General features: G+C 41.1%; 1 protein-coding gene across 1 annotated transcript; it reads right to left on the bottom strand.

Annotated features, from left to right (window-relative positions):
• LOC110155962 (delta-like protein A) lies at nucleotides 1-6,376 on the bottom strand. Its single transcript, XM_020920139.1, has 11 exons — nucleotides 6,314-6,376; nucleotides 5,794-6,096; nucleotides 5,533-5,593; nucleotides 4,839-5,096; nucleotides 3,235-3,295; nucleotides 3,013-3,143; nucleotides 2,073-2,242; nucleotides 1,210-1,426; nucleotides 313-1,096; nucleotides 122-230; nucleotides 1-6 (listed from the first exon to the last, which is right to left on the bottom strand). Exons 1-11 carry the CDS (start codon nucleotides 6,365-6,367, stop codon nucleotides 1-3), a joined length of 2,154 nt encoding a protein of 717 aa, XP_020775798.1. The 5' UTR covers nucleotides 6,368-6,376.
• Between the last annotated feature and the right edge of the window lie 6,962 nt (nucleotides 6,377-13,338).

The raw sequence follows: 13,338 nt of genomic DNA, 5'->3' as shown, positions 1-13,338 counted from the left end.
CTATACCTGTGGAGACAAGAGGCACAGGTCAGGGTATGGACTACAGGCATACAGCACTATCATAGGAGCAGTGACTCAGGTAAGGACTACAAACAACACAAGTCTATGAATGGGGACTCACCTCTGTTGCAATTATACATTCGTCCTTCTCCTCCGACATGACAAACACAGATTTGTACTTGGTGTCCGCACATGCAGACAGTTCTGGGGCTTTCTTTTCTGAAGCATCACTGTTGGGAAACAGAAAGATGAGCTCAGTTATTACATTATATTAGAGAGTAACACATACAATTTAAGGAGAGAAATATGTACCATTTTAATCGTTTGCTTGGTTTCTCCTCAAACTCAAAGGAGTCGAGTGAGTGGCACTTGTCGTCACAGGCAGCCTCTAACATGGAGTCTTTGGCGCTGTGGTCATAGTGCACTTCCTGGAGGTTGTAGTCTCCGGTGAGGGGCCGGCTTTTGTAGCTGCTGCGTCCTGGGGAGGAGCCCTCCTCTGGGTCTGCGCTGCTGAAGTCCATCTTTTTGTTGATGTTTTTGACGCCAGGCATGGGCATGACGCTCACCGCTAGGTCACGGTCGCTGCGGTGACAGTTGTTGGTCAGGTTGAGGTTGTTGATTGGTTCGATTTCACCAGTGACCTCAACTGGCCCTCCACGCTGAGCTTTGGAGCGGTAAAACCCGACCAGTACTGCACAGCCTGCTAAAAGTAACAGGACCAGAGCCACCCCAGAGCCCACAGCCATCCAGGGCACGTCTGACCCCCGCACAGCCGCATGTTCAGGCAAAAGGAACTGACAATTGCGTCCACCATAACCCGGGGCGCAGGCGCACACGTAGCGGTTGTTCCTCTCATGGCAGGTGGCTCCGTTGTGACAGGGATTGTGTTCACAGCGGCTGATGGGTGAGCTGCAGTTCTGGCCTGTGTAGCCAGGTGGGCAGGTACAGGTGTAGCCATCAAGACCCTCCTGACAGGTGCCTCCATTCTGACAGGGGTATGTTCCACACTCGTCGCCCGTGTGGTCACAGTTCATCCCCGTGAAGCCTTCCGGACACTGACAGATGTATGAGTTCACCAGGTCCACACAGCGAGCTCCTGTCAATCAAACACACAAAACTTATAAGAGAAGTGTTTTATAATCTATTAAAAAAATGTAAAAAAAAAACGTTGTTGCCAGATTCTGGACTAGTCGGGCTGTAGTCTCTCACCGTTGGAGCAGGGACTGGAGGTGCAGTGGTCGATCTTCTTCTCGCAGGTGAAGCCTGCGTAGCCGCTGGGACATTGGCAGAAGTAGCCTCCGTCAGGGTTATCGCTGCAGCGCCCCCCATTGGTGCATGGCCCATCAGCACAGGTCATGGCACTGAGCTCACAGTTGTTTCCATAGAAACCATGTGGGCAAGTGCACTTGTATGTGTTTTCCATATCCTTTAGAAGGAAGAGAGTATAACTTTACATGATGTCCAAATGTGATAGTTGGCGCTCATTTGTATTTTTAGGAAAGAATAAATCATCAGGTCGACATGCCAGGTTGACTAAAGCAAAAAAAGTACAAAATTTGCAACTGTCCACATTATTTGTTTTTACATTTACAGATTAAGTGCCAAGGATAATATATTGCTTTCACTTAAACAAAAGTATTTTATCTCCATCTGGTTTAGAGTCACTTTTCATCCTTTGGTCCTTAGGTCATTTTTTTTTTGGAACTAGAGGAGCAATTTTGTAATCTAATTTTAGACCTGGTTTACACCTAGAATAGTCCTGTTTTAGAGCTTAGCTGGCTGAAATGTTCGAAAACCACTGCTATTTATGATTTCAGAATGATGAAAAAGTCGGACTGTTTCTATACTGTTTGTGAATTTAAACCAAAATATTATATCTATAAATGGTGAAAAGTACTCAAAATGTCACCAATAACAGGAGGCTGAACCCCATGAATAGCCCTTTTCAGCTTACTGTTACAACAACAGTTACTCAACAAGTCATTTTCAGTGCTACCCACTGCTGTCACTGTGCCACATGTTGCCTATTGTTTAAACTATGTATCTTTTAATCTGTTTTTTAGCAGGCTTACCGTACAGCTCCCTCCATTGCGACAGGGGTTTCCAGCGCATTCGTTGACTTGGATTTCGCAGCTGGCTCCAGTGAATCCCGGGCGACACGAACAGGTGTAACTGCCCTGGCCTGTGTTACTACAAGTGGCTCCATTCATGCAGGGTTTGTGGTGAGTGCAGTAGTTTAGATCTGTGGAAAAAAAGAGGCAGAGAAAGAGGGAGAGTGAGTAACACATGTGGATTAGGTCTGGCGACAGTGAGGCCTTTTGTCGTATGAACACTTGCGCTCCTCTTGCTCTGCTTCTGTCTCTCCAGTGGTTTTTTGTTACCGCTCTAGTCGCCGCTGGCCTGCTGTCCAAGATCCTCATCCCCCAAAACAACTGCTGTTCTGTTGACCCCCCTTTAAACTAGCCACCCCACCCACCCTGACTCCTTTTTATGTCTGGTGCACACAAATGCATTGGAAATAGCTTCATGTTGCCACCCACAGACAACTTCAAACTTCAAAAGACTCATTCCAGGAGTCAGATTTAACTTTTTATTATTAGGTATTGTTCATGTACTTAAGTAACTGTTGGCTGTGAAATTTCTGTCATTTATATAAAAGTTTTGGTTTGCTTTTGTCTATTTTGGATCTAAGAGAGTCCAGTAATTCATCAAGGGAATATAAAATTGCACTGTTCCTGGACTTTTATATCTTTATTAGAATGTAATGTTTACCATTTTGCTAAATGTTTAGGCTCTTCAGTTCGATGGTTTCTATGTTTGTATGCATCTTAACTGTGAAACTTTTATTTCATTTAATAAAGCCGTTCACTCCCCTATTTCCATTCAGGGCACCACTATAAGTAAGCCTATACTAGCAACTCTGCATTATAAGCAACAGTGAACACACAATTATACTATAGGAGACTGAATGTAGATTATCCAATTCGCTTAATACAATAATCTAAATCTCACCTTGGTTGCAGAAGAGACCACCCCATCCTTCTTGGCAGTTACACTGCCAGGGCTGTTGGCAGGTCCCGTGGAGGCAGCCCGGATAGCGGATACACTCATCGCAGTATCGCCCTTTGAATCCTACTCTGCACCTGTTCAAATAAAAATAAGGAAAAACACAGGTGAGTTTGGGCCAATCACATTACCTTTTGCTAAATAACCAGCCAATCATGGTACACTTACTTGCACTCGCCTGGTTTCTCGCAAAATCCGTGTTCGTCATCACACCCAGGAAGACAGATGGCTGTAAAAAACATTTAAAAGTATTTAAAAAATGATAGAAAATAAAGTGATTACAAGTAAATACTATATTACAATTTAAATTTTAAATCTATCCACTCGTAATTTTTTTCTCTTTATTTCATTTGATATGTTCTTTCTTGTTAACCGAGGCTTTTTTTCCCCCCAGATGTATATAACTTTCAAAAACAATTTTCAGTTGAAGTTTTTACATACAATACAATATACAATACAATACATAAAGTATATAAAGTAAATGCTTTTCTGTATCTGGTGTCTAAAACAGTAACAATGACCAATGCCTTTTCCCCTAACCCTTTTGTCAGCAACCTGTTTCAATTCAAAATATCACAATCTCTCTGTGTTATCTTGAATGCAAACTTTTTCAACTAAATTCAAAGTTACTGACTACAATAGCCCTGCCAATTGTCCTAAGCCTGGTGGATGCTACCTCTTGCTTATCTCTTTATCAGCGTGGAAGAATTTGCTGCTTAACATAGGCCTGGGACAAAGGCAATAGTGTGTGAATGCAAGCCCCCTTAAGACCCCACCCCACCTCCACTACCACCAAACTCCTTTCTTTTTTTCCTCCCTTCTTCTTTTGCTTCAGGGTCAAAACTCTTTTATTCTCCCCCTCTTTTGCGCGCTCCCCTTAATGTCTCGGATTGGGGCAGATAAGAGTGGACAGGTGGCGAGTGTATTGCCAGTGCGAGACAGCTGCTCCATTGTCTACACTCTGCCGGCAGCTGCCTACTTCAAACAATACATGCCCCGCCTCGACCAATCAAAAGCCAAGCCCACCGCGGCACGGGCCAATCCGGAGGCAGCATGTAAATTTATGGCACGCGTGAGATTATTCCCCCAAAAAACTTTCCTTAGAATAAATCAAGTGGTCGTGTGGGAGAGGAGGAGAGGAGAAGAGGAGGAGGTGGGGAGGATGGGGGGGAGTTAGGGCACTGGGGCTGTTTACGCATAAGTTGTCTTCGCCCTTTCTAACGGCACTCACTCATTAGTCAAGCTGAATTGCACTTTGGATACAAGAAACTGGGCAAAACAGACCAAGCTAAGCCATCATTTTCAGTTTGATATTTGAACTGTTTTGGCTATGTTTTGGTATACATAATTTATCACTTGGCTGAAATACAATGAATGAATAGCTGTTTTGATGGCTAAACCCAATCAACTCCTATACGTCTCAATAATTACCTCAATGTACAATGTGCTTTATTACCTAAGATGTAATTGAAATGTCTATGCATTTCAGCCCATTTCTAAATAGTGGAGAACCATACTATTTTGGAAGTTGAACCAATATGCCAGCTTTGATATGTGCAACTTTCACTGGCTTTTTGTCTACTTTCTTCTGTTATAGTCAAGAATCAAAGCACATTTGAAATTAAGCTTTGTCTAAGTTTCGTATGCGATATCAATCCACTTCCTATTCACAATACAAGAAACAACACATCCTCAACTTCTAACCTACTTTCCAATGGCGTTCTTTCCAGTTTAATCAACCAGTTTCTATCCTAATTATTTGTTCTACTCACGTTCTGTGCAGTATTGTCCTTTCCAGCCAGCATCACAGACGATTTCTCCTCTCTCTCCACAGGTGAAGTGTCCGAAAGCATCGTCCCTGGGTCTGCAGAAGACGGAGCATCCCTCGCCATAGTAGTGCTCATCACATACAAATCTATATGAGTATTTGAGTTCAGTTCTTCCGCTGCTGTGGAGGTCCTGGGACCATTCGTCGCCAACAGTTAGGTGCCTCTGTGTTGTCATAGTGCTGATGATGCGATCTGGGTTTTCTACAATGAATAAAAAGAAAGTTATTAAAAGTGTAACAGAACAGTGTTGTGGGTTGGAATTATGGAATCACATATGTTTGGCTAATTTATAGATAGGATGAACTCAAGCATTGCTACAACCAATTAGGGAGTTCTGAACTGTTCTTCACCTATCTCACAATTTCTACACTTCTTGATTAGTGAAATCCCTTTGTATTTTTTTAAAGTTATTCACGAAACTCCATATACTTCAACAAGTTTGATAAGGGAAACCTGTTTTGACACGCTCAACGTTTACAATAGGGTCTTCTTTTGTGGGTTTTACGAATAACACAACAGCATAGTGCAAGACGCATACTGAATCCTCTATGAGACAAAAGACGCATGGGAAAGGGAACGTGCGCGCGTGTGTGACGTGCGCGTGGCGTGCGTAAAAGGCTCGTGTGGGGCTCGTTACCTGTGGAGAGGTCGTCTTTGGAGTCCGTGTGCAATGCCTCGATGATCAGTGAGAAGGTCCCCTGGGAACACAAATGGCTTGGTGAGACAGGTGGCCAGCGTGATGCGGCGATAACATCAGGCAAGAAAAGACCCAAGGCGACTATAGCGCTAGCGTGCACCCAATGAAACTAAACACCGCTTTTACGAGAGACAAAAAGGCGCCATTTCATCTGTCTTCACGCTTTTACGCACGGTTACTTTTACTACTGTGCACACTTACCGGCCACGTGAAGCCGAAGTTTATCCTGACTGGGTTGGTGAAGGCGCTCTCCGGAATGGCTTCGGGGACTTGGAAGGAGTTGGACCCAAGCACTGGCGTCACAGCTCCGCCGTACGTACACGGGGGCTCAGGCGACGCGTTGGGCTGGTAGTGCTTGAGACAGATTCTGAAAAATGTTTTACACTCGCACTGCTGTTGGAAAGATGACGTCAGTCCGCCTTTACAGCAGTTTTTGTTTCCCTGTATTCCCTTCTTGTTCAAAAATTCTTGTAACTTCAGCTCAAAGACTCCCGAACACAAGCCCTGCAAAGAAAGTTACTCTAGTTAGCGCACTGAAGGATGCTGTAGTTTGTACCAATCAAGTGAGCTACAATACAAAAAAGTGCAAGTTATCACCATAATACAACTTGCATCTACTTTCTTGACATGAAAACTACCTGTTAATTCTAATTTCAATACTTTGCTATCTGTTCTACGTAACTTTAATGCGTGCGTAAAAGTTCATTATAGCGACTCTTACCTGGCAAAGTAGCATAGACATGACGGAGAAAGTCAGCAGGATAACGTGCCCCATATTCAATAAATATAAAATAAATATAAAATAAATAGGTGAAGAGCTTGGGTGCCTCCTCTGTTTCAGTCCCGCTGTTGTTGATGCATCGAGAGCGCGCTTCTGTCTCTTTCATTCATTGAGTCGTGTCCCGAGGAGCACGAATATAAAAGCGGTAATTCCCAAAAGTTCGCTGCGTCTTGAGTCCACCACGCGTTATAATCCAATACTGAAAATCCTTATGGTGGAAGCGTGGACGGGGTGTTTTTCTGTTTCTCAATTGTCCAACATGCTTCCCTTGTCCCGTTTGTGTCTTTCTGTGGGCTGTGCGCGTGCCTCTGTGCCGTTATATACCACCGGACACATGCTATGGTAATGACATGGAAATGCACCTCCTCCTCCCTCCACACTGCACTGTCTCCCAATCTGGCCCTGTGCCTTTACAATAGAGCAACATCACAGCAGCGTGGGAGCGCTTTAGTCCCGGGTTAGCCCTGGTTTACTGCTAGTTTAGGCTATGGCTTTATTTTGGGATTGTTTGTAGTTTAGACGGGGTTATTTCACGATTGGTTTTGAAATCTACCTGCTGCTGTATGCCTAAATGTAGTTTCTAGTTTTTGTTTTGAAAATCTTAAAGTTTCCATTGAAATGTTTTGTGCTTGGTGGAGTAAGCCTTTAGCATTTGGGCTAGCTGGCTAATGGTGCCATGGTGCCTTTATCAAATTACACTTTGGTACAGTTAGAATCCATTTTTTGTTGACAAGAGAAAGCAGACCACACTTGTTGATTTAAAAAGTGCTCTATGTAACTTTTCTGGGAGATGATTCACCAGCTGCTTGTTTCCATAGAGATTTTATTGCTTTCCTGGAATGTTCCACAGTATGGCAGTAAGCCGCCAAACCAAGTTACAGATCAATTGCAGAACAGTACATTTTCAAATTCTGACAGACATATAAACAGTGTAGAGGTTCTGCCCCCTTCAACTGCCCTTATGTTGTTGGGCAAGACACTTTACCCACCTTACCTATGTATGAATATGGCGGTCTTCAGAGCAGCAGATGGCGCAGATTGGCAGTCTTGCTTCCATTAGTCTACACCATGGCAGCTGTGGCTGAAGAAGTAGCTTACCACATTCAAGTATGAAGAAGCTGGATATTTTTATTTTATTTATTCAGTATTTTACCAGGTAAGTCAGTTGAGAACACCTCCTCATTTGCAATGACAACTTGACCAAGAGGCAGCACAAAACAGCACAAGAAGAATACGCTCACACATCAACCATAACAAGAAACAGTGAAAAGAGATGTGAGACAGTGAAACATTTGCAGAATAAAGATATAAAAGTGTTAAAAGCATCTGCAATGTCTGTTGAAGGTGGTTCCAGTCATTTGCTGCAGAGAACTGAAATGAGGAGCGACCCAAAGCTGTGCAGGCTTTAGGAATAACCAGGGTCATGCATGTGTTGGAGTGCAGTGTGCGGCTAGAGCTGTGGATGTGCAGTGAGCTGAGGTAGGATGGAGTGTTACATGTTATTAAACATTTGTAAATGAACAATAACCAGTGAGTTTGTCTGTGGGTGTGGAGAGAGTGTCACTTCACCAGGAAATAAAGTGCACAGTAATGGGTACACGAAGCACCTGTGACAAAACGGATGGCTGCATGGTAAATCATCACTATGAGTTCCTGGAAAAAGGGTATATGGAAAAAGGTGCATTATGTAACCTTTCTGGAGAAGGAGGATACACCTGCTTGTCTCTGTGGTGATGTTACTGCCTTGCCTAGAGATGTAAGTAATTATGAAACTAATAGTATTAACAATAACTAATAACACACTTTTAACAGATGGTGATAATTCTGATCTTGAGAGCTTTGAAAGCAGTCTGAATAAAATGTATTATTATTATTAAACATGTATTATTAGTCACGTCAGTGTACATTTTTTCAGACACTTGGACACAGACCCACCAGTTGAGACTCTCAGGAGGCATTTGATTGACAGCTGATAGTAACATATTCCTCCTCCAGCTCCATGGACCTGGTGCTGTGTTGTGCCTCCTCCTACACTACACTGTCACATTAGCATTAGCATTTAGCATTCTCTCACAGTGAAGCAATATGACCTTCCACAGCTGCTTCCAGGGGTCTATAGGATTTTGGAGATTAAAATATGCTGCAGACTAGATTATACTGTTATTGCTCTTTCTAACTACTTTGATGCCATGAAGAAATATCATATTGTATTGTCCATATGACTCACCTAAAAATGTATAATAACATTGTGCTGTTGATTTGGAAAGTTTCAGAATTTTCTGCAACAGGAATCATTCTTTTGATAGTTTTTTGGGATTAGAGATGTAACATGATTTGACATATCTTGACATATAACACATGGGGCAATTATTGTTAACTTTTATTGAATCAAACTTTTATTGCAAAAACACAATTAGAAATCTTTGTTATTTGACATAGAATAGAAAATGATTGTGTTGTACTCAGTGTGTACGTTTTAACATTTAGAAGTATGTGATTTTTCTTTCTTTGTCCTGTGAAAAGTATTAAGTTACACGAAAAACATATTGCTGACTGATCTGTGTCAACATGCATGTGAACAGGTGTATTTAAGAAGTTGGCCAGTAAGTGCTTCACATGCAGACCAATATGTGATTATAATCTGGACTTTTAAAATGAAATGTACTATTTCCACACAAACAGTTGAGAAACAAGAGGCAGTTTCCTGCGCAAGTTGTGCTTTCCTTTCATTAAAAAAAAAAAAAAAAAAAAAACTGATAACAAAGCAAAACAAAAACATCAAGTTTGTGAAATGGTAGTGTATTGTTTTGTATCATGCTCTTATATATTCATGAAAAATGGCTATGTGGGAATGCTGCAGAGAGCTTCCTGGTTTTGTAGACTTGTGGCCTAACTCTTGTAAGATTGGGCTAGCACTACTAATTGTATAAGGAGGGTTTCAGTAATGCCTAGGGGAGATCACAAGATTACTCAAATACGCATTAGATAACACATAAACCCACTTCAAGCTTCTTTTTCATGTGAGAACAAAGTTATAGCATGGAACAAAGCTCCAAAAAGTTGACTTTCCATGATACCCCATCGTTTTAGTTAAGACCAAATTGGCCTAGCAATGTGAGGACTCCAGAAAACTGTTGAATGTCAGAGCTTTTTAGCATGAGACTGTCAATCACTCCCTGTTAGTCCTCTGCAGGGGATCATATGTGCTCCAGATCTATCAATAACCTGCAGATGGACCCTCCAAAACTGAAAAGACACAGATCAATACAGCCATCGGCATTATAACTGTATAGTACTGACTTAGTATTTCTTAACATTTGAATGACAGTCAGTGGGGGACAATCTTTAACTCTGCATGAGATTTCCAATTATCAACTGTAAACCACTTCTGTTGAAAATTCAAGCATCCAATTAACCATGTATGCATTCTGAAAGTGAAGTGTGTTGATTTAAAACACATTCTAATCACAGCTATGTTCTTTAATGGGAAATTAAGAAAACTGACTTAAATTATAGGAAAAGGGGCATCCATAACTTTAGGTATATGGATTTACTGCATGAGGTCCACCATTTCTCTAATAATTTTAGTCAAGGTTTAAGGTTCAGGTATATTTTATGAATCCCTCATGATCCATTTGTGACTGAAATGTATTCTTGCATTTGACCCTTCCTTTAACCAGTGCTTCCAGGGCATTCTGCCCTGTGCTATTGTTGCCCAATGTTTTGGCTAGATGGGGGAAACTTTTGAATTTATACCATTAATTTTTTTTACCATTTATATTTTTGATCTTTGTCATTATATTTATGTCTCTGTGTGAGCTACTGTGTCCAGATAATTTCCCTTGTGGATAAACAAAAAAACAAAACAAACAAAACAAAAAAAAAAAAAAAAACAATGGTCTAAACTGGAGTGTCTGGAAGAAACCCATCCAGACATGGGGAGAAACATGCAAACTCCACAGCAGCCCAGTCCACCAATATATATAATGCAAAGGTCAAGAAGAACAGGAAAATAGGGACATGCTATCAAACTCAAGATAAAGATAAATTATGCTGTAAAGAGTTACAATAAACTAACACAACACTATCAGCATAATAAAGTTACATGACTATGTAGTTTACGAGGACAGCCAGAACCATACGCTCTGACAAAACTTTAGTTTTAGTCTGGTTCTGTCAAAGCAGACATGGCTGTTTATATGTAAACAAGGAGGAAAAAATAACACAGAGGACTAAAACAGCTCAGTTTTCTACAGAATTAGCAATTAAAGCACTCAACTATTACTTATCTCAGTTAAAATAAGTTATATACTTTGTTCTGAATGTTAAAAGAATTTTAGAGAGGAGATGTCTTCCGCATTTGAGACATGACACAAATTAGCAGCTGTGCCTGGATCTTTCCAAGTTAGCACAGAGGTTTTTATGCTCTATGGTCCATTTCCAGACCCTTCTCTATTCAGACAGAATGCTGAATACCTTAGATAAGACTAATAAATATGTAAGTAACAAGGCGTGATTAAAAGATAAACCTTTTTTTTAAATCAGTCTCAGAGTGGAGATATTTACTTGGTCTTAAAATATAATGCCAATATGATATAGAAGGTTATATATATATATATTTTTTTTTTACAAAATGCTAAAGTGCCAGATTAAAGTAAAGATATGGACTTTTTCTTCAGTATAAATAGTAACAGAGATAGGTCATTTAGTGTGAGTTGAGTGTTATTAGTGTGATAAGATAATGTTTGATGTCCAATCAAGAAATGTTAAGTCATCAATAGATACAGTGCTGCTTAAATGATGGCAATACAGTCTAAGAAATGCATCAAGAGGGCAGAACATGTTTGTCCCTCCCCCAAAGGAAAACTCTGCTCCCTCTGCTATAAATGGCTGCAAATCTTAATAGGAATACAATCAAACATCAATGCAGATATGAGCAGAGTAGCCCAAAAATATACTCAAGTAAGACTAACATTACTTGGAAAATAATATTACACAAGTAAAGTATGAAATAGTTCAAGAAATTACTTGAGTAAGAGTGAAAAGCTATTTGGGGAAAAATTGAGTCAGGACGTAACATCAGATTTAACTTAACTGGAAGGACATGATATCAAATAGTGCACAAAATGTAGTATTGTCAAGATAAAGTTTTTTGGAATTTGTGGAAGTTATTTTTAGATCAGAGTACTGTTACTTCTTAAATATTACTTAACTGAGTAAGAGTAGCTGAGTATTATACCCACTTCAGTATTAAGTTCACAAATGAACTGGTGAAAACATGTTTGGTGCATTTGAATGTGAATGTTTGAAACGTATACGTATACGTTTGAAACTCTAAGCCTCAAAAATGTGGTCCAATTGTCAAAAAAAGTGTGTTGAAATGAATCTCTAAAACAGAAGAACCCTGACTGAGCTAATTGTTTACACTCCTCCTTTTTTCTTTTCATCCACACGCACGCGCACGCCCTCTCACGCGCACGACACAGTTCTTAAGTTATTTCTAATTGTGGGAAGAATTTGGGTCTTGAATTGCCACCAAATAAGCGACGACTAAAAGAAAACATTCCTTGGCACAGCAACGCGATGAGGTAAACGACTCCTGCCTGCGCGCGCTCTCCTTCAGTGAATAGAAAAGAAGCGCGTGCGAGCGACAGGGCACGCGCATAGCGGAGTCGGCTCGCGTGGCCAGCGTCATTGTGAGAGCGCAAGGAGTGAGTTGGCTTCTCTCCTCAGCTGTATGGTAATGCGCTGCGCACCTGCTCCTCTGCGAGCGGGAGCGCGCCTCTCTCAGCTCTGCGCGCTCCCCCGGCTTTTACGCACGCCGTTACGCACAGACACACACACGTCCGCACGCGCACAAACACCTGTCCCGCTTCCTCTACACACTTTTCACTCACATCAAACAAACGGGTCATTTCTCAGCGCGTGTTCATGCCTTTGGTTGGTTCTGCGTTTTTTGGGCTACAGTTTGGGGTTTAGCCAAAGAGCGTGCAGGGGCGCAGTTATGGAGGGGAGCTCCTTACTTGACTAATGGTGGTAGGCTGCTTAATTGTACTGGAATAGTCCGCCAACTACAACAACTATAATAATAATAATAATAATAACAATAATAATAATAATAATAATAATAATAATATTATTATTATTATTATTATTATTATTATTATTGACTTACTTATGAAATCAATCCATTCATTTTTATAACAATATAAAATATAGAGCACTATAAATATGAATCTTTGTGCCACATCACCAGTTTGTAACATAGAAGCACTGGTGCTGTTTAGTGTATGAATTTGATTGCATTTTTGCAGTAAAACACAATATGCTGTAATTTACAAGAGTAATGCATTTTACCATTTTGGACCATCTTCAATTGCTCATTTGTGCCCAGGGTGCCCATATTACTAATTGTTTCTGTATGAAGAATGGCAGGTTCTACTCTACAGCCAACCTATTCTAAACAAACCCAGTGAAAGTGAAGCTCTCTACCCCTCTCAGTTGGTTTGTGTATATGCAGACATCATAAATTCTGGATGAAGGCTCTGAAGACTCCAGTGGGAGGTTTGTGAGGCTCCTGGGGGCCATAGTAACACACAGCTTCTCTAAGCAGGTGTCCTCCACAGCCCAAGGAGAGATATATGACCGGACTGGACTTTGTCTGCTAGTGCTGCTGTTGCTGCTAGTATGATGGCACAATGACTCTCCTCTTTGCAAGAACGTTCCAGCTCTGACTTCTGGGCTGCCCTGTTTCCTCCATCAATCCAAAACATGAACAGTAAATTCCACACGCTCAGTTAATCAGTCAGTAGCTCAAGATCTGGAGAAGGAACCCCAGGTGCAGTGGACTAAATTTCCTACTCTTAAATCTATCTAAGCCTTAATTTGTCTACTGCTACTATTACTGCTACCCCACTACTGCCAACACTACTACAACAACAGCTACTACTACTACTCTACTACTA

Source organism: Boleophthalmus pectinirostris, unplaced genomic scaffold (genome assembly GCF_026225935.1).
Source record: "Boleophthalmus pectinirostris isolate CB_2022bp ecotype Guang Dong unplaced genomic scaffold, ASM2622593v1 HiC_scaffold_22, whole genome shotgun sequence".
Lineage (NCBI taxonomy): Eukaryota > Metazoa > Chordata > Actinopteri > Gobiiformes > Gobiidae > Boleophthalmus > Boleophthalmus pectinirostris.
The sequence above is the reverse complement of the archived record's forward strand: the minus strand, read 5'-3'. Positions and strand labels throughout refer to the sequence as shown.